General features: G+C 40.7%; 1 protein-coding gene across 1 annotated transcript; it reads left to right on the forward strand.

Annotated features, from left to right (window-relative positions):
* Positions 1-9,843: 9,843 nt before the first annotated feature.
* Positions 9,844-22,523, forward strand: LOC121139809. Its single transcript, XM_040743803.1, has 3 exons — positions 9,844-9,928; positions 10,337-10,448; positions 21,739-22,523. Exons 2-3 carry the CDS (start codon positions 10,420-10,422, stop codon positions 22,409-22,411), a joined length of 702 nt encoding a protein of 233 aa, XP_040599737.1. The 5' UTR covers positions 9,844-9,928; positions 10,337-10,419; the 3' UTR covers positions 22,412-22,523.
* The last annotated feature ends 24 nt before the right edge of the window (positions 22,524-22,547 follow it).

Genomic DNA, 22,547 nt, shown 5'->3' on the forward strand with positions numbered 1-22,547 from the left:
TGGTTAAAAACCAACTATGAAATGAACAACCTACATATTGGATACACTCATGCCTAGAGTAAAATCATCACATACCTTGTGCGCATGCTTTGAAATACCCCAAACAAACAGATAGCTAGTGTCCTTCTTGCTGCATCTTAAATAATTTGTAGCCAAGTGACATTATTTGGTTAGAAGAGTGTCTACTAATAATGGTATTGCTTGCTTTTTATTTCCTGAGACCAATGAAATATTTTGAAGTTTCCTTCCCCCAAAACACTAATTTGTTTGTGTATGTGATCCTTAATGATAATCGGTGGCTTGTCTCTTGTTACTTTTCTGTCTGTTACCATGGGCCACATGTCATGTACCTTAAGACTTAAGATTCCATCTTCTGGTTTGTCAGAGGTCCTGTGGAGTGACTAGTGCTTACATTTGAAACAGAGTTTCAAGGTTCCTTGTCCCTAGCAGTAAAAATGGAAAGGTGACAAATAGAGTGTTATTCATTAAAGCAACACTGTCATTCTATTGGTTTCTGGTTAAAAGGACAGAGATTGGGAAACAATATTTGTAAATCATGTGTCTGATTTGTACTCATTTTGTTTTTATTATTATTTGTTTGTTTTAGAAGAGTCTCATGTAACCCAGATTGGCTTCAGTCTCCCTATGTAGTCCAGATGATCTTGAACTCCTGATCCTCCTGTCTCCACTTCCTGAGTTCTAGGTTTACCATCACACCCCACTTCCATTGCTTCTATATCTGATAAAAGATTTGTATAAAGAATTCCCAACACCTAACAATAGAAAACAAACTGTTTGAAAAAAGTAGGCAAAAGACTTGACTAGACACTTCACCAAAGAAGATGTGTGTATGGCAGGTAAACACATGAAAAAGGTTCAGCCACCAGTGGTGCGTGTAACTTACTTAATGTTAAATGTGTGTACATTTGGTGTAGTTCAAAAGATGCTTATATATCTAAATGCATGGTGAAAGATGAGCAAGTTCCTCTAGTGACTTGATGTTCAGGCATCATTAGTCTTTGTACTACCAAGGGATTGTTTTTTCTCTTGTTTTCCCCTGAGATTGAAGCAGATGCAAAGATTTCCCTCTCTCAGCAGTAACCACACCCTTTCCAGAAGACACATGTACACTTAGATCCATGTGTACATGCATGTGTTCACACTCTCACATGTAGTTGTCTTAAAGGACCAGAATCTGTGCTTCCTGAACCAGAGGAATAGAAGGTAACACCCTAAGCTCTGGTGAAGATGATAGTGCCCTTGTACAGCTGAGTCAAAATGGGCAAGCTTCTGTACTGCAGACCACAGATGGCCTTGTTGACAGCCTACCACTGTCAGTTGGAAGAAAACCTTTGCAAAAGTGTTGACTCCTATTAAACAAAGCTACTTCTACTTTTCAAAGTCCCTGATCTTCCAGTGACGTCTCTTCCTTCTTCCACTTGGTCATCCCTTGCTGTGAACGTGGGTCATGTCAGAAAATGTGATGCTGGCTGTCCACAAACTTTTTAAGGGATTGCAGACTGTTTTATTTTTATTTGTCACCAAACTATATACCTGTGGTTCTTTATCCCCAAATACAGTGTTGTGAGTGTTTTTAATGATGTGTGTAAAATGTGAATAATGGAATTTTGTTTGTCTGTAACCTGCCTTTTCATGTTGTTCTAGGATTGTCTGTTATGGAGAACAATATGTAGTGTTCTAGCATGCTCGTACTGAATCACGTAACAATTGTGACCTTCCTGTCTATTCCCTGCTTGCCTGTTCCAAGTCTGATTAGCAGGGACCCTAGAATTCCAGAGAGTCCATGTATATATGTCTGTGAATAGTGATACTGTTGCATAAGAAACAATATGGTGCTAATGGTTGGTCCTTGGCATGCATAGGCATGGGCATAGCTATGGAACTCTCTGTATACACACTGACCTTGCTTGTGGTCAGTTCTTGTGGCTTTACCCTGAACTCTGCCCTGGCAAAAATGCACAATTGTGCTTGATACTTACCACTTACCAACAGATCCTCTCGCTTGACTTTAACAAAATAAATAGTGTCTCTTAAAATGAAAGAAAAATGTCTTTACTTCCTACATTACAGCTTTGCACAAAATAAAAATACCAGTGTTGGGCATGTAGCCCCAAGGAAAAGCGTATGAGCATGGTGCCCTGAGTTCAAATACCAGCAGTATCCTCCACAAAAAAAATCCTAGGCTAGGCACAGTAGCAAACTTTTGCAATCCCAGTCCTTGATGGTGAATGGCTGGACCCACAGCGTAGTTGTTCCTTCTGTATACAGGTGCCAAACGCATCCCTAAGGGGCACGGTAGGCAACATTCTTGTGATTTCAAGCTGCTGTGTGTTTTGTCCTTGCTAGGTCAACAGGGTGACCATTCATCACATCTATCATAATTCTCTGACTCAGGCAAAAATCAGTAGCAATAATTAATGTGTGGGAACGTGTATGGTTTCTTGGTGGTTAAAAAAGGAATGAACGACATATGTTGAATGTACTGAATCAAAGATTAAAATCCTAAGTGCATTAGCATACCCACAATAACGCTTTGTATCAGTTCATGGCATTGTCCTTTTTACTACCACTTTCTAAGCAGCCTTTCTGATCCATCCCCTTTTGGCCATGGCCTATCCATTCTACCAATCTCTTACAGTCTGACTTACCTCTCACGCCTTTGTCTCTCATCTGGCTGGGCACATGAAGCTAGAAACATGGGTTCTCTGGGAGGTTGTAGCAGAAGCAGGTCTGGGTTACATAGTTTTTCTGTTGAAGCTGATGTCTGCTGAGGTAAAGTGCCTTGTCTGATGGAAGCTCTGTCTGAGTCTACATGGCTCGTCTTGGGACCTCAGAAGCAGCCCATCACTTCAAGGGTTAATGTTCATTCTTTTCAAAGCATTGTTCTTACAAATGCATCATGACAGCTGTTTGCCAATAGGCAGAGGCGGGATGGACACCAGTTCAAGGCTAGTCTTGATTGCACAATGAGTATGAGGACAGAGTGGCCTACATGAGACCTTGTCCCAGATGAAATAGCAGCAAAGACGGTACACGTTGTCAAGCCTGGTTATCTAGCTTGCCTGATACCCTGGGCAACAAAGGGCATTGACTTTCAGTTGTATGCCTGCTGAGGAGCTCTTCAGAAGGCACAGAAATTCAGGGGAAGAATTTTTGCCTGCACAATGTGGGCTTTTAAATTTTTGTTACCTTTGTGTGTGTAGATACACATATGTCACAGCACATGTGTCAGAGAACAACTTGTGGGAATTGGTTCTCCTGCCACCATGTGAATCCTGGGTATAAATTTAGGTTGCCAGGCTTCATGACAGGTGCTTTTGCCCACAAGGACATCTCACGAACCCTGTATGTGCTTTTTATTTTGAAAATTATCTTTTATTTTTGAGATCATAATATAATTATTTATGTAATCCCTCCTCTCCTCCTTCTAAACCCTCCCATTCCAGTTCTCTTTCAAATTCATGGTCTCTTTTTTCCTTAGTTGTTGTTATATGCATATATGTAAGTGTATGTACATATATTTATGTTTATAAATACCCCCTTTTCAGTCTGAATAATGTTTCTTGTATGTATGTTTTCAGGGCTGACCATTGGTATTGGATAGCAAGTTGATGTGCCCTTCTCTAGGGAAGACGATTTCTCCCTCTCTCAGCATTCCTTGGTTGCCTGTAGTTCTTTGTGTCAGTCAGGTTGAGAATTCAAGAGTCTCCACCGTCTATGGTAACACATCTACTGTTGTCCTTGCTCAGCTCACATTTAGGCAGTCAGGTTGATGAGACTTTATGGATATCGCTTCTGACATTTCTAGGAGACACAGTCTCACAGCAAACTCCCTGGTCCTCTGGCTCTTCCAGTCTTTTTTCCTCTTCTGCAGTTATCACTGAGCCTTAGGTGCAGGGATTGACTTGTAGATGTATCAATTGGGGCTGAGCTCCACAGCTCTATATTTTGATTGAGTGTGGTTTTCTGTAATGATCTGGATCTGTTGCAAAGACAAGTTTCCTTGATGAAGGATGAGACATACATTTGTCTCTGAGTATAAGGGCAAATAGAGTGTAGTTATGGATTATGCTGTTTTAGTAAAGTGGTGGTTGTAGGTTCTCCTCTAAGGTCTATGTTTTTTTACTAATGCTGGGTAGTTGACTAGGTTCCTAGTACCAGGTATGATTTCCCTCTTATTGATCGTGTTTTTTTTTGAAATTGTACTTATTTTATTTGTGTGTGTGTAAAACCTGCTTGGTCCATATAATGTTACTTGTATGTATATGCTTTCGAGGGTAACCATTTGGTGTAATGTGGTTTTCATTTTCAAAAGTGAATGCTAGTGGATCTTGGAGTGATGGCATATTCCTTTAATCTCAGCACTTGGGAGGCAGAGGCAGGTAGTTCTGTGTGAGTTTGAGGCCAGCCTGGTCTTCATGGTAAGTTCCAGGATTGCATGGTGAGACCATGTCTCAAAAAAAAGTAAATGCTAGTGATACAGTTTGGCAGTGACTGTTTTGCATCCTGAGTATTAAACTGTATGTATATACAACCATTTTTGTTCTTTTGAGACAGGGACTCCCTGTATTTCATGCATATGTCATTAAAAAGGCTTCAGCAGGAAGCAAATACTAAGTCCTTTAAATTTCCAAAGGTCTCTGAACATTTCAGTATCCCAGTAAGGCTTAAGCAGTTAGCTGTGTCTTCCAGATGAACCTTCACCGGGCAAGCTGTTTTACAACTCGCTAGTTACCTACATGTCCATAATTTCAGGTTTACATTGGTTAGAATTTTCTCAGGCCACCTGACTGGAGACTAGTTTTAGAACTAGCTTCCAGACATGATCCAGAGAAATCTGTAGGTGGAGTTGTTGGTGTACTGGAAAATAAATACTCTGTGCCTGACTCATGGTTAGCAGGTCACTACTTAAGATGGAGTATCAGACAACCGAGATATAGAAGAATTTGTTTTGTTGTTGTTGTTGCCAAATAATTGTTTTATTTATTTTTTCTTTTAAAAGTATTTCATTGAAAATCCAGGAAGCCTACCTGCAGACCTTCTCCACTTTCTCTGCTTCCCTAGACCAGTTCTCAGCCTTCCTAATGCTGTGACCCTTTAATACAGTGCCTCATGTTGTCGTGACGGCCCAGCTAAAAAATTGTTTCATTGCTACTCCTTAACTGTAATTTTGCTACTGTTATGAATCATAATGTAAATATCTGTATTTTGTGGTGATTTGAGGTGACACCCGTGAAAGGGTTGGTCTACTCTCAGAGGGGTCACAACCCACAGGTTGAGAACCACTGCCCTAGATCCAGTCTCTCAGGCTATTCCCTAGTGCTACAACAGAACAACAGTTACAACCTCCCACACACACACACACAACACCACCCACAATTCCGGTGAATCCCATAGACCGTCCCCTCCAAGCCTCTCTCCCCCAATTCATTGCTGTATCCCCACCCCCAGCTCAGGCAGACTCCCCCTGTTCAGCCACAGGCTGGGCTACCCATAGACCTTCTCCACGCTCTATTCCTCTAGACCCAATCCCTCAGTCTCCTCCCTTGTGCTACAACAGATCACCAGCCTTCCTTACCCTTGCACATGTCACCTCCTGACCTCCCTCACCCCACTCGTTGCTGCATCCCAGCCTCCAGCACCAGCAGGCACTCCCTGCGAGCATACCAGCCAAGAAGTGTAGTGAAACAGGCAACACACAGCCATCACACTCTCTGAAAATACAGAGCGGAAACAGAAACCAAGGAACAAAACACCCACCCAATAAAAACGAACCCAAAAATCCTCACCTAGACCTATAATCGCCCCAAGCCCAGATGCGTGGAAGCCAGCCTAAGAACACAATCAATAACAACCGGGGCATGTTTCCACCAGAACCCAGCTACCCTATTGTAGCAGCCCCTGCATAACTGAAGCCCAAGAAAAAGACCTTCAGTACAAATATATGGATATGGTAGAAGTCCTTAAAGAGGAAATGAATAAATAAATTCCTTAAAGAAATCTAGAAAAAACACAAACAATAGGAGGAAATGAATGAACCCCTTAAAGAGAGACAGGAAAGCACAAACAATTGAAGGAAATGAACAAAACTGTTCAATACCTGAAAATGGAAAGAGAAGCAATAAAGAAAACACACATTGAGGGAATTCTGGAAATGAAAAATGTAGAAATTCAAAAAGGAGCTACAGAGGCAAGCTTCACTAACAGAATACAGGAGATGGAAGAATGAATCTGGGGCATTGAAGATACGACACAAGAAATGGATACATTGGTCAAAAAATGTTCAGTCCAAAAAGTCCATCTGGCAGGAGAGTCACTCATCTGCTCTTAGCTGATCATTTAACAGTTCATTGTTTATTTTGTTTTTATATCATTTTGTGTGTGTATACATGTGTGTACATGCCTGTGTGCAAACGTGTGTGTGTGTGTGTGCGCGTGTGTGTGTCTGAGTCTGTGCCATTGCCTGCATATGGAAGTCAGAGGACAACTTTCAGAAGAAAATTTTCTTCTTTCAATCTTCTGTGTCCCCAGTATTGAACTTAGTTCATCAGACTTGCCAACAAATGCCTTTACCCACTTACTGAGCCATTTCCCTTTTACTAGAGTTCATTCTTGTCCCTCTGGTCAGATTGTCAGTATCATCCTTAGGATTCCTGCTATTTGTGCCCTTCTCCTTATCATCTTTACTCTCTGTAACTGCTATTTATGTGAACTTCTGGACTCATCCAAAGGGTGCTGAAGTTGCTTAGTGTCTGCTGTTATCAATCTGCATTCTTACAGGTGAAGCTGTGGGTTAACTTAGACCAAAAAACCGTTAACAGTGTGTATTTGCAGATTATGACAAAATGAATTACTTATGTACCGTTATAATACAGAATATAAAACCTATCAACTACTCCACTGAAATATCACAAAACACTGTAGACTTTTGGCTTTGAGATCTGAGTTGTGAGTGAAAGTCTGCCTTGGTGGAGATTTTAGAAATACAGTGTTCTTCCATAAGTGTACTTGTTTTAGAAATACAGTGTTCTTCCATAAGTGTACTTGTTTTCTTGCATATAGTCTGCAGTCCTCAGTTCACAAACATGAATAACTGGAAAAAACAGATCCCTCTTTAAAAATTCCTTACTTATTTCTCGAGTGCTAAAAATTATCTGTGCCTTGTTTCTGAACATCATTCAGTCCCTCTGATCTAAATTTAGGAGCATTCCTTTGGCTTCCCTATGAAGCTACACACAGGACTTCTAGAACAGCTCATAGGAAAATAGTTGTGTGTGGTAGGGTTTTTCCTTGTTTTGTAGTTGGTATTGTTTAGTTTGACTGTTAGGGATTGAACTTAAGGACTTGTGAATGAAGGGCTCTATCAGTTAGCAACACCTCCAACTGTAACAGAGCCACAGACCTCAGAAGGCCCCCAAGACCTTAGCACAACTGACTCCATGATGGAAGTGTCATTCAGGCTGTAAAACTCAGCACATAGACAGCACCACTTGCCAGAACTAAAACAAAGGCCTAACCCATCAAAGTCCATAGTTCTGGCACAGTCTCTAACTGTACTAACTTTGCTTTTTAGCTTCTATAGTTCTGCTTCTGGCTAATTGTTATTGTTAACTGAAGTATGTCAACCCAGAACATTTTTTTCTGTTTAAAAGCTCACCCTGAGAAAGGCTTGGGATAAACTGGGATCTTGAAAACCCACTAGCTGACTGATAAAGATTTTCTATTGACTTAAACCTAGCTCCAAGCAGTCTTCTTGAGTGAATACTCCACAACACAACCACTAACAGAAATATTTTACATCTTGACCTCCATGTAGATTACAGGGGTACATGAATTTGTGTTAATTCATTGAGTTATGTGCTTCAGACATATGGATTTTCTTCTTTGGAAATTATACCACACATGAAATATGAAGGGTAAAGAAGGAAACTGTAAAATAGGAAGCCACATTTTCTGTAACGTCTATGCTCACTTATATCTCTGGTTTATTTTGAATATGTTCTTATGGTATGGGGTTCCTTGCCACCTTCACAGGCCTTTGGGAAGCAAGCAGGCAGTTCAGGTCAACGTGATCTCAGTATTAAGTGTTGGTTCAAACTTCTGGAGTCTGACTCTTAGTTTTAGACATATTTAAGCACAACATAATTTGGTGAACATTATTCTAGTGACAATTAACTCTATCACATGTGAAGAACAAAGCATACATAAATCTCCTTGAGGAACAAAGCAAGCTAAATACAGGTCAGATGTGACTATATCCATAAAGATAGATTCTACGAGTTGACTGAGAAAAACAAATTTATGATGAGAGTCTGAGGGGGGGTATATAGTGCTGGGAAAGTCACTACCCGCAAAACTGATAGAGCAAAGGTCACCAGGCTAATGAGTATTGCCTTTCCTAGACATCTGGGAAGATAATGTATTACATTCCTTTCCTTGAAGTAACAACTCTGTGTGCTTAACATTCCAGGTTCCCCTAGGGCTTATCTTTGAGCACAAAGACCTTTGTACCTCTTATACTGTGGGAGTTTCTCACATACATATTTTGTATGTAGGAAGAACCAAAATAGTATGTATATACAACATTTAACATAACCAGGTCACAGCCACATTGAAAGTAAAATACAGAAAGGAGAAGAAATAGACTTACGTTTGCAGCAACAAAACCAAAAATCCCTACAACAGGTTAGGAACTGTAAACCATCATTATCTAACCATGGTTCCGTGTCTCAAAGAATTCAGGGTGGCCAGGTTACCCTAATTTTTGCACTTTTATAGCAGGGCATCTTTCTATCCACTGTGGGTTTTTTCTTTTTAAACATTAATCATTGTGCATGGGCATGCGCATGCCACAGATTGCATATGGAGGTCGAAGACAAATTCTTAAAGTTGATTCTCTTTCCACTTTTATGTAGAGTCTGGGGATCCACTCAGGTCATCAAGCTTTGAGAAACACATGCACATGCTGAAAAATCTTAACAACCAAGTATGGGAGCCAAAATTACATTTTAAGTTTCAATTACTATGCTTAAGAGATCCACCCATGAAACAAAAATGTCTGATCTGTAAGCCTCTTGCTCAACAACAGATAGTTCCTGAGATTCTGGAGGCTGTTGTTTATGGCAGATAACAAGCCGCATGTTTTTGACTACCCTTAAAAATTTTATTTGATCAATCTGCACTGGATGTGCTTGCTCACATTGTGGGCAGGAGCCTCACAGGCAGGAAATACGTTAGAATGTATGCTTACCCCTGACTGGGTTTAAGATGGAGGTACATCAGGAGGTATGCATGCCCTTGGTTGGACCTGCTGCAAACTTGAATTAGGCCCATCATTTGGAAACCCAGAAATGAACCTGGCCAGAGCCCATCCACCTAGCCAGTGTTTAATTAAAGCTTACTTCAAATTTGGCTTTAAATTGTGGTAGTGGTCTTACTCTCAATCAGTGAGATTAACACAGGGACATGGGGATTTCTTTTTAAACAGCTTCTTTGTTTTCTTTTTCACACACACCAAGACACACACATGAAGTCAGAGGACAACTCTGTAGAGTCTATTCAACTTTTCACCATGTGAGTTCCTGATTATCAAAATTTTAGGCAGGTGCTTTTATCCACTCAGTCATTTAATCTGCCCAGGGTATGTTTTTAAACATTCGTTATGGATTTCATAAATGATAGTAGCTATTTGATTTATGACTTTGAAAATAAATTTCATTTCTGCAAAGACTTATCAACGTGTTAAAGAGACACTGTACAGTACATTCTTGTATTTCGGAATGTGTTCATTGTTCCGAGTCTGCCAGTTAAGCCCTGGTATCCATGGAAACATGAGAATGTTTACAGTTATTATCTTTCTTATGGTTGGAAGTCACTAACATTTAGACTTAATAGAAAAGATAAAGAGGTAAGTATTTTATATCTTCCAGGTGGTTTTTATTAATCACATTCAGTTTCACAGGACATAGAATGCCAGAGAAGGCCATTGACTTGTGATTGAGTGTGTGTAAGTCCTGCTGAATATCATAACTGTCTGGAAGGCACATGTGTGACTACAGGAAATCAGGGAGCTGCACTGCCGTCTGTGTAGCTCCTTGAAGATGACTGTGTGAATTTGCCTCTCTGTGTTGTTTCCTTATCTACAGAATGGGTATAATGATTGGATGGGTATTTTTGGAGGGACAGGAATATCAAATGGGCTAATACTCCTCTAGTGTATAAATGACTCTCCAGATAATCCAAAGTTTGTGAGAGCCTATCAGCCAGCCTTGTTCTGAACTGAAATATCTGCTTAATAGTATTTCTTTTATTCAAGGTACTTCCCTCTTCATGTGATGACCTCTATGGTCAACATTTCCTGCTGCTTTGTAGTGCATTTATAATTCTGCCACCTTCCAAATGGATAACTTCACCCAGGAAACAATAAGGTAAAAATTTAAATGAAGTTGTATGGAGGCTTTCCAATTGGGTCTTTAAGAAATAAATACCTCCTCTTTTTGGATTTCAGATCCAAGCATAAAAGTCTGCCCAGCTATCTTATTTGTTTGGCACAACAGCATTTTCCACTGCTTTCGTTCTGTTTCAAAGCACATTGTTTGTGCAGTCCACTGCCTCAGACCTGCCTTGTCAAGGAAGAGGGGATGGACAGGGTTTTTCCCAAGCCACCATCTATTTAAAACCTATCTTGCTGATGAAACTGCCCTAGTAGAGCAGCTATACTGCCTCCACCCAGTTAGAAAGTACATTCCACAGAGACTGTGGAACAGTGGATAGCTGGTAGGGAAGGTTTCCTGGCAAGGAGATCCAGTTTGAGGGTCCCTCAAACCTTCTGCATGGACAATGGCAATGGCAATGTCATTATCTATGTGTCTAATGACTGGAGGACTTTGCCTTCCTTTTTAATAAATGAATCAGTGGGATCCCTCAGTGTGAATTTCTCATTTTCACTATTGCTACATCCAAAGATTTGAGTTTTCAATAGATCTAAATAAGATGCTTCATAGCGTTAATGTGAAGTGTAAGCTTTGTCTCAAAGAAGATATTTGTTCACCAAAAATACGTCAGTATACATTATATGTTGCACCTCATTGTCTCAAGGTGGAATATAGAGTAAGGACTAGCTACAAAATGGACATATCCATTGCTCTTCATCTTCTACATACAGATATTTTGTGGTAGTGGGGAGTGAGCTCAGTGCCTCACACATGTTAATTAATTACACCACCATCAAGCTATATCTCCTTCCAGTTACAAATAGTTGTATAAGGTTTGTGTTCACACTGTCTTTAATTATAAAATGTCATGCATAGGTTTCGTTAGAAATGTGCACATTCTAGGAAACTGTGAAAATAGGAATGACAGTTTCTATTCCAACAATTGATTTGCTTAGATTTTCTATTTTGGTAATGGTTTCATTTAAATTAGAAACATGAATGCTTCACATGTCAATCCAAGCTCCCTCTCCCACCCCTCCTCCTCTGTCCCTACACGAGCCTCCCAGCCCCCCACCCAATCCCCACATCATTCCCCATGGAGGGTGAGGCCCTCCTTGGGGGGATCTCCAAAGTCTCCAAAGTCTGCCATTTCATCCAGGGCAGGACCTAGGCTTTTCCCCATGTGTCCAGGCTGAGAGAGCATCCCTCTATTTGGAATGGGCTCCCAAAGATCATCCATAAACCATGGTAAACACTGATCTACTACCCAAGGCCCCAGTGATTTCTGTGGCTTCCTCACTACACTACATTCGTGGAGTCAGGCATCAGTCTGGGATTCAAGTGCTCCCCATTATCCGGTCAGATGTCTTTGTGGGTTTCACCATCATGGTCTTGACCCCTTTGCTCATAACTCCTCCATCTCTGTCACTGGGTTCCAGGAGTTCAGTTCAGTGTTTAGCTGTGGGTATCTGTCTCTGCTTCCATCAGTCACTGGATGAAGGTTCTAGGATGGCATATAAGGTAGTCATCAGCCTTACCATCAAGGAGGGGCATTTAATGTAGTCTCTCCACTATTGCTTAGTTTGCCAGTTGGTGTTATCCTTGTAGATCTCTGGAGAACTCACTAGTGCCATCTCTCTCCTCAAGCCTATAATGACTCAATCTATTATGGTATCTCTCAGCCTGCTCTCTTCTATTCTTAACTCGACTCAACCTTTCTGATCTCCTTCCAGTTACAAATAGTTGTATAAGGTTTGTGTTCACACTGTCTTTAATTATAAACTTCTTCTCCTCTCCTCTTATCGCCCTTTCTTTTTCCTGGCTCGCTCTCCCCTACCATGATGTTCCCAATCTGCTCAGGAGATCTTGCCTCATTCCACTTCTCTGGGGTATCATGCATCTCTCTTGGAAACCTCCTTGTTTCCCAGACTCAATGGCACTGGGATTGTAGCCTGAGACTCCTCTGATCCATATATAAAATCCATATATGAGTACATACTATGTTTGTCTTTTTTTGTGTCTGGGTTACCTCACTCAGGATGGTTTCCTCTAGTGCCTTCCATTTGCCTGCAAATTTCAAGATTCCATTGTTTTTTTCCCGCTGAGTAGTACTCCATTGTGTAAATGTACCACATTTTCTCTATCCACTCTTCAGTTGTGGGGCATCTAGGTTGCTTCCATGATCTAGCTATTACATATAATGTTGCTATGAACATAGTGGAACATACATACTTGTTGTGTGAATGGGTGTCTTTTGGGTATATGCCTAAGAGTGGAATTGCTGGGTCTTGTGGTAGAATGAGTCCCATTTTCCTGAGGAATCTCCATACTGATTTCCATAGTGGCTGTTTGAGTTGGCACTCCCACCAGCAGTGAAGGTGTGTTCCCCTTTTTCCACATCCTCTCCAGCACAAACTGTCATTGGTCTTTTTGACTTTAGCCATTTTGACAGGAGTAAGATGATATCTCAGAGTTGCTTTGATTTGCATTTCCCTAATGGCTAAGGATGTTGGACACTTTCTCAAGTGTCTCTCTGCCATTTTATAGTTTTCCATTGAGAATTCTCTATTTAGTTCAGTCCCCCACTTTTTAATTGGATCCTTTAGTGTTTTGGAGACTTGCTTCTTGAGTTCTTTGGAGATCAGTCCTCTGTCAGATGTGGGGTTAGTGAATATCTTATCCCAATGTGTGGGTTGCCTTTTTGTCTTGCAGACTGTGTCCTTTGTCTTACAGGTGTTCATAGGTTTGTGGATTAATCTCAGGGCTTTCTATTCAATTCCATTGGTCTTGCTGTCTATTTTTGTGCCAATACCAAGCTGTTTTCAGGACTATAGCTCTATGATAGAGCTTGAAGTCAGGGATGGTGATGCCTCCTGACATTGCTTTGTTGAGCAGGGTTGTCATGGCAGTTCTGGGCTTTTTTCCATATAAAGTTGAGAATTGTTCTTTCAAGGTCTGTGAAGAATTGTGCTGGGATTTTGATGGGGATTGCATTGAGTTTGTATATTGCTTTTGGTAGGATTGCCATTTTTACTACATTGATCCTACCTATCCAAAAGCATGGGAGATCTTTCCATTTCCTGGTGTCTTCTTTAATTTCTTTCTTTAAAGACTCAAAGTTCTTTTGATACAGGTCTTTCACTTGTTTGGTTAGCGTAACGCAGGTATTTCATATTGTTTGTGGCAATTGTAAAGAGTAATGTTTCTCGGATTTCTTTCTCAGCCATTTTATCATCTGTATATAGTAGGGCTACTGATTTTCTTGAGTTGATCTTGCATCCTGCCACTTTGCTGAAGGTGTTTATCAGCTCTAGGAGTTTTTTGGGTCACTTATGCAAACTATCATATCATCTGCAAATAGTGAAAGTTTTACTTCTTCCTTTCCAATTTGTACCCCTTTGATCTCCTTTGTTGTTTTATTGCCCTAGCTAGATCTTCCAGTACAATATTTAAGAGGTATGGGGAGAGAGGACAGCATTAACTTGTTCCTGATCTTAGAAGAATTGCCTTGAGTTTCTCTCATTTCAGTTTGATGTTGGCTATTGGTTTGCTGTATATAGCTTTTATGATGTTTAAGTATGTTCCTGTTATCCTGGATCTCTGCAAGATCTTTATCATGAAGGGGTGTTGGATATTATCAAAGGCTTTTTCAGCATCTAGTGAGATGATCATGTGATTTTTGTTACTCAGTTTATTTATATGGTGGATTATATTGATGGATTTTCATATGTTGAAACATCCCTGCATCCCTGGAATGAAGTCTACTTTATCATGGTGGATGAGTTTTCTGATGTGTTCTTGGATCCGATTTGCCAGTATTATATTGAGTATTTTTGCATCACTGTTCTTGAGGAATATTGGTCTGAAGTTCTCTTTCTTAGTTGTGTCTTTGTGTGGCTTGGATATCAATCTTATTAAAGCCTCATAAAAAGAGTTTGGCAAAGACCCTTCTGCTTCTATTGCATGGAATACTTAGAGGAGAATTGGTATATGCTGTTCTTTGAATTTCTGGTAAAATTCTGCACTGAACCCATCTGGGCCTGGGATTTTTTTGGTTGGGAGACTTTTGATGACTACTTCTATTTCCTTAGGTGTTATACGACTATTTACATTGCTTATCTGTTCTTGATTTAATTTTGGTAAATGATATTTTTGCAGAAAATTGTTCATTTCCTATAAATTTTCAAATTTTGTGGAGTACAGCTTTTCAAAATATGACCTGATGATTCTCTGGATTTCCTCACTGTGGGTTATTATGTCTCCCTTTTAATTTCTGATTTTGTTAATTTGCATGTTCATATTCTGCTGTTTGGTAAGTTTTGATAAAGGTTTGTCTATCTTGTTGATTTTCTCAAATGACAAACTCTTTGTTACTTTGATTCTTTGTATGGTTTTCCTAGTTTCTACTTTATTGATTTTAGCCCTCAATTTAATTATTTCTGGGCATCTGCTCCTCTGGGGTGAGTGTGCTTCCTTTTGTTCTAGAGGTTTCAGTTGTGCTCTTTTTTTATTTTATTTTCCAGTTTAAATTTAGATAAGAAACAAGGTTGCTTCACAAGTCAGTTCCAGGTCCCTCTCCCATTCCCTCCCCTCTTCCCGTGCCCTCCCCCCAACCCCCCCCCGTTATCCCCTTATTCCCCCAGGGAGGGTGAGGCCCTCCATGGGGGTGTCCATAGTCTGTCATTTCATATAGGGCAGGGCCTAGACCCTTCCCCAAGAGTTCAGGGTGAGAGTGCACCTCACATTGTTCTATGGGAGTCCAAAGTCCGTGTGTATACTTGGTATGGGTACTGATCTGCTGCCCAAGGCTCAATAGATTCCCTAGGCCTCCTCACTGACACCCAGATTCAGGGGGTCTTGATCAGTCCCATGCTGGATTCCCAGGCTGATGCCTGAGACTCAAGAGTTAACCTTTGTCTGGTCAGCTGTTTCTGGGGGTTAAACCAGCCCAGTCTTAATCCCTTTGATCATTAGTCCTCCCTCTCTGTTACTGGCTTTCTTGAGTTCAGCTCAGTACTTAACCAAGGGAGTCTGCCTCTTCTTCGATCAGCCACTAAATGAAGTTTCTGTTTCCCAGACTCTCTGGCCATAGGATTGTAGGCTGGCATTCCCCAGATCTATGTCTAAAATCCATATATGAGAGAGTACATGCCATGTTTCTCTTTTTGTGACTGGGTTACCTCACTCAGGATGGTTTCTTCTAGTGTCATCCATTTGCCTGCAAATCTCATGATTCCATTATTTTTTCTGCTGAATAGTACTCCATTGTGTAGATGTACCACATTTTCTCTATCCACTCTTCGGGTGAGGGACATCTAGGTTGCTTCCAAGTTCTGGCTATTACAAATAAAGCTGCTATGAACATAGTAGAACAGACATCTTTGTTGTATGAATGCCGGGTATAGTAGTCTGGGCTGGCATCCATGGTCTCTTAGTGTAGGTAGAATATCTATCCAGGACCTTCTGGCTTTCAGAGTTTCCATGGAGAAATCAGGTGTAATTCTGATAGGTCTGCCTTTATATGTTACTTGACCTTTTTCCTTAGCTGCTCTTAATATTCTTTCTTTATTCTGCATGTTTGGGGTCTTGATTATTATGTGGCAAGGGGGTTTTTTGTGGTCCACTCTATTTAGTGTTCTGTAGGCTTCTTGTACCTTCATTGGCATGTCTTTCTTAAGGTTGGGAAAGTTTTCTTCTATGATTTTGTTGAATATGCCTTCTGCCCCTTTGAGATGGATTTCTTCTCCTTCTTCTATACCTATTATTCTTAGGTTTGGTCTTTTCATGGTGTCCCATATTTCCTGGATATTTTGTGTTAAGGATTTGTTGGATTTAAGGTTTTCTTTGGTTGATAAATCCATTTCTCCTAGTGTATCTTCAACACTTGAGATTCTCTCTTCCATCTCTTCTATTCTGTTGGTAATGCTTATATCGGTAGTGCCTGACTGTTTGTCCAGCTTTTCTATTTTCTGCCTTTCTTCAGATTGTGTTTTTTTAATGTCTCTATTTCAGTTTTCAACCCTTGCAGTGTTTGCATTGCTTCTTGCACTTTTCTGTTTATCTTTTCGTCCGTTTGTTGCCTTTTATGAATTTTTTGGTTTGTTCTTTCTTCCATTTCTTGCATTTTTTGGTTTGCTTTTTGTTCCATTTCTTGCATGTTTTGTTTTGTTTCTTCTTCCATTTCCTGCCTTTTTTGGTATGTTTCTTCTTCCAATTCTTGCATTTTTTGCTTTGTTTTTTCTTCCATTTCTTGCATTTTTGCTTCATTTCTTCTTCCATTTCCTGCCTTTTTTGGTTTGATTTTTCTTTCATTTCTTGCATTTTTTGGTTTGTTTTTTCTTCCAATTCTTGCATTTTTTGGTTTGTTTTCTCTTCCATTTCTTGCATTTTTTGGTTTGTTTTTTTCTTCCATTTCTTTGAGGGATTTTCCTATATCCTCTTTTAGGGCCTCTATCATTTTCATGAAAGTGGTTTTAAGGTCATTCTCTTCTGCTTCGTTTGCCTTGGAATGTTGGGGTCTTGCTGGTGTGGAGTCTCTAGAATCTGGCGGTGTCATATTTGTTTTTCTGTTGCTGACTGTGTTTTTGTATTGTCTCTTTCCCATCTCTTCTTCTAGTGGGTGCAGAAAGAGCCCCTTACTGGTCTGGGGACCAGAGTTCCCTTTTGGTGGGTGCAAGCAAGTCCAATAATCTGGTGGTTCTTCTATTCCTTGTCCAAATGCTGGTCCCGTGTGTGGAGGAGAAGAACAGGAATCTGGGGCGCTTAGCCTCCTACCTGGTCCCCTGGACCCTATGCTGGGTCCTGTTGTACCTGATCCGGAATAGCTACTCCCCTGGTCTCCCTGCCTCCTCTGGTTTCCTGGTCTCCTTGGTGGGAGAGAAGATCTGGAGTCTGGGGTGCTTGGCTCCTGCCGGGATTGGGAGCTCTGTGCAGTTCCCAGGCAATCTGCAGGCACTGGAACACAGGCCGGGAAGCCGGCCTGTTTACCTGATGCTGCTGGAGGAACCGCCTCAGTTGTGCTCTTAATTCTCTAGTGTGACTATTCTCCAGTTTCTTCATGTGGGCACTTATAGCTATGATCTTTCCTCTTAGTACTGCTTTCAAAGTATCTCACAAGTTTGTGTATGTTGTGTCTTCATTCTCATTGAATTCTAGGAAGTCTTTAATTTCTTTTTTTATTTCTTCTTTGACCCAGGAGTGGTACAATTGTGCATTATTCAATTTCCATGAGTTTCCAGGGTTTCTGCGATTTGTGTTATTGTTGAATTCCAACTTTAAGGCATGATGGTCTGATAAGATACATGGTGTTATTCAACTTTTTTTACCTGTTGAGGTTTGCTATGTTGCCAAGTATGTGGTCGACTTTTGAGAAGGTTCCTTATGGAGATGAGAAGGTATATTCTTTTGTGTTTGGATAGAGTGTTCTATAGATGTCTGTTAAACCCAATTGTGTCATAACATCTATTAGGTCCTTCGTATCCTTGTTAAGTTTCTGTCTTATAGTCCTGTCTAGTGGTGAGAGTGGGGTGTTGAACTCTCCCACTACAAGAGTGTGAGGTTTTGTATGTGCTTTGAGTTTTAGTAATGTTTCTTTTATAAACGTGGATGGCCTTGTATTTGGGGCATAGATGTTCAGAATTGAGACTTCATCTTGGTTGATTTCTCCCGTGATGAGTATGAAGTGGCCTCCTTCATCTCTTTTGATTGATTTTATTTTAAAGTCTAATATGTTAGATATTAGGATTGTTAACTCTGCTTGATTCTTGGGTCCATTTGATTGGACAATCTTTTCCCTACCCTTAACTCTGAAGTAACATCTGTCTTTGAAGCTGAGGTCTGTTTCCTGTATGCAGCAGAAGGATGGATTTTGTCTTCGAATCCATTCTGTTAACCTGTGTCTTTTTATGGGCGAGTTAAGACCATTAATATTGAGGGAAATTAATGACCACTGATTGTTCATTCTTGTTTGTTTTGGAATGGTTGTTGTTGTTGGAATTGTATGTGGATTTCCACCACTTTTTCTTTTGCCTGTTGGTAAAGTGGGAATATCTATTGCCTATGTTTTCTGGTTGTAGTTAGCTTCCTTGGGTTAGAGTTTTCCTTCCAGAATTTTCTGTAGGGCTGGGTTAGTGGATATGTATTGTGTAAATCTGGTTTTGTCATGAAATATCTTGTTTTCTCCATCTATATTGGTTAAAAGCTTTGCTGGGTATAACAGTCTTGGCTGGCATCCGTGGTTTCTTAATATTGGTAGAATATCCATCCAGGACCTTCTGGCTTTCATAATTTCCATGGAGAAGTCAGGTGTAATTGTGATAGGTTTGCCTTTATATGTAACTTGACCTTTTTCCCTACCTACTCTTAATATTCTTTCTTTATTCTGTATGTCTGGGGATTGATTATTATGTGTCGAGGGGATTTGGGGGGGTCCACTCTATTTGGTGTTCTGTAAGCTTCTTGCACCTTCATTGGCATGTCTTTCTTTAGGTTGGGAAATTTTTCTTCTATGATTTTGTTGAATATGTTTTCTGCCCCTTTCAGACAGGTTTCTTAATCTTCTTCTATACCCATTATTCTTAAGTTTGGTCTTTTCATGGTGTCCCATATTTCCTGCATATTTTGTGTTAGGGATGTGATGGACTTAAAATTTTCTTTGGTCGATGAATCTAATTCTCCTAGTCTATCTTCAACACCTGAGATTCTCTCTTCCATTCTGTGGGTTATGCTTGCATCTGTAGTATCTGACTGTTTTCCCAGCTTTTCTATTTCCTGCATTCCTTCAGACTGTGTTTTTTTTATTGTTTCTATTTCCGATTTCTGTTCTTGCACTGTTTGAATTGTTTCTTCCAATTTTTTCTTTGTCTTTTCTTGTATTTTTGGATTGTTTATTCTTCCAGCTCCGTAAGGGATTTTCTCATATCCTCTTTGAGGGCCTCTATCATTTCCATGAAGTTGTTTTTTATGTCACTCTCTTCTGGTTTATTTGCGTTGGTGCGTTCCAGTCTTGTTGGTGTAGGGTCTCTGGACTCTGGCAGTGTCATATTGGTTTTTCTATTGCTCCTTGTGTTTTTATATTGTCTCCTTCCCATCCGTTCTTGCAGTGGGTTCCAGAGGATGCCTCTTCCTCTCCTGGTGTGTGTGGAACCGGGGTTCCCTTCTGGAGCATGTAGGCAAGTTCACTGTTGTGGTAGCTCTCCAGCCTCTGGGATGGAAGCTGCAGTGGCAGTCCCCAAGCATCTGCAGCCGGTCTAGTCCTAGTTCTGTGGGTTGAGCAGGATACTATGGTACGTTGGTTCCTACCGTCGCCTCCGGGATGGAAGCCTCAGTGGCAGAGCCTAGGTCCAAGCAGGCGGTCCGGAAATGGGACCTGGTTTACCTGGTTTACCTGGTCCCGTGAGTGGAGCAGGGGACTAGCGTGCCTTTGTTCCCAACACTGGGATGGAAGCCACAGTGATAGACTCCAAGCACAGGCAGCCGGTCTAGTCCTAGTTCTGTGGGTGGTGCAGGAAACTACTGCTCCTGCCGTCTCCACCGGGATGGAAGCCTCAGTGGCAGAGGCCAGATCCAGGCAGGCCAGATTTTCTATTTTTGTGCAATTTTTGCATTCCTATCTTCTTGGATGTTTGAAGAAGTCAAGTATGTTTTTCTTGGACACAAATGGCCATTCCATGTATATTATTTTTCATTTTGCTGGTTTCTTCTAAAATCATAAACATTAATCCACTCTTGGTAATTGCCATGTGATAGTCCCACTACACTATTGCAGAAGTCACAATTAAACTGAGCAGTCCTCTACCTTCTACACTCATTTAGGTTATTAATATTTATTTTTCTATTTTGAAAGCAGTAATAAAATAAATATCACTTTATATATGATATTGTAAACTCTTATGCTACTATTAATTGCAGGAAATGAAATTCCTAGTAAAAAATGCGAACATTTCAACTTGTGAAAGATTGTGAGCATGTCCTACCATACAGCTAGAGCACAATACCTGATTATTATATGGGCAGCAGGGGGTGAGCATCTGCAGGGATCTGTGTCAAAGGTCATGCTTGAGATAGGTCATGCAACCAGGCTTAGGGACAGCTTCCAGATAAGATCAGGCAGAGAGCACGAAGCCCTGCTTGGGGAGGGGAGCCTCCATTGGACACTGAGCTCAGAGAGCTGTTGGGACTTGGTGGACTGCAACCTTAAGTGCCGGGTACTCTAACAAAAGATAATTGCCATATTGTTTTCTAAAATGTCTTATATTTGGCTGGTGATTAAGAACTCTGACTGTTCTTCCAGAGGATACCTATTCCGTTCTCACCACCTATATGACAGCTTACAACTATCTAGAACTCCAGTACCAAGGGATACAATGTCCTCTTCTGACCTCCACAGAGAAGGATGCACCAAGCATGTATGTGGTGCACAGACATACATGCAGGCAAATAATAAAATAATCTTTTTTTTTTTTTTGGTTTTTACAAGACAGGGTTTCTCCGTATTGTTTTGGAGGCTATCGGTCCAGCCCGGCCTCGAACTCACAGAGATCCGCCTGCCTCTGCCTCCCGAGTGCTGGGATTAAAGGCGTGGGCCACCACCGCCCGGCTTGAAATAATCCTTAAACCTTATAATGGGTACTCTTGTCATCATCATGGATTTCTAGGTACTTTTTATTCTGTTTTTATGATTGATTTTATTTCAGATTATGTGTCTATGTCTGTGGGTGGATATGAGCATGCAAGTGCAGGTTCTTGTAAGAGGGCATAAGATCCCTTAGAGTTATAAGCAATTGTAAGCCACCCAAACTGAGTGCTGGGAACTGAAATTGAGTCCTAAGCAAGAACAGTACACTCTTAACCACTGCATTGTCTCTCCAGTCCTTCCTTTTTTCTTACCTACAGTATTTGGATTATTTAAACACAATTTTGAGATGCAAAGGCAAGGTGTGACTACTTAGTAATCGGTAAACCATATCCCACCTATTTTCTCGATTTCCCTTCTGTTCCTGATTTGACTCTATTCTTGGTCAACAAACAGCATTTGAAGGACACTGTGAAATTATTATCCAAAATATCTTGAGATGGGAACTCCTGCCACAGTCATAGATTTCAAGATTTCTTATACATACTTAACTTTTGCGTAGAGTAAGTATATGGACTACTTTAATACAAGTATGGGGCAACAGGGACAAGGTGTGAGAACTTACTGCTCTGTAAATCATGACTTATTCTGTTTTTCACTTTTCCTTCATACGTGTAGCTTGACTCTACATTTGTTCAATCTCATTTCTAGATTTAGTGAGGCGAAGGAATGGATCTTCAAACTGATTGGCTTCCTTTGCAGTCTCTTATCTTTGGTATTTGGAGTAATCCTTGTAAGCAGCCAATACTGGCGCCTCTGGGAATTCAACAACAAGTCTGTTCAGCTTGTGTACATCGGACTCTGGGAAGCTTACTACAATCAAGAGTTTAACATCTCTAGCTCTGTGATCAGGATTCCGGTGCACAGCCCTGTCAACTCAAGCTGGACCATTTCACCTGAATTTCAGTATGCGCAGAACCTGATATTACTGGCGACTTTGATAAACCCTGTTGTCCTGGTTTTCAACTCAGTGATCATTAGACTCACCATCATCAAAGCCTCAGACCTTGAGATTCAGATGCTCTGCTACAAGTGCTGTGTCTACATTCTTGTTCTCAGCAGCTTTTGCACGGTTCTTTCTGTCACCTGGAACCACGTAGTAGATCTTTATGGCGAAACCACCTTTGACTTTCCACCCAATTTTCCTGTTAGGAAAGAAGACCTGATAAAGAAACACCACACTCATGTGTTCCCCATAGGGGTCATGACAACGATTCTTTCACTCCTTGCTGTGATTACGTTCCTCTTCGAGATCAGGTCATTGAAACTAGAGAGTAACCTCAAGGCCTTGAATGCTTCCAAACAGGTGGATCAAATAGTCTGAAGTATGAACTCTGGCATTTCCAATATCAGCCAGGAGAATCCTTGAAGATATTTCCCATTTGCACACAATAATTATGAGTCATCAACTGGCTCCAAATAAACCATCAACCTGGTTTCTGAGTGTCTGTCCAAAATAT

Source organism: Mesocricetus auratus, unplaced genomic scaffold (assembly GCF_017639785.1).
Source record: "Mesocricetus auratus isolate SY011 unplaced genomic scaffold, BCM_Maur_2.0 Super-Scaffold_100003, whole genome shotgun sequence".
NCBI lineage: Eukaryota > Metazoa > Chordata > Mammalia > Rodentia > Cricetidae > Mesocricetus > Mesocricetus auratus.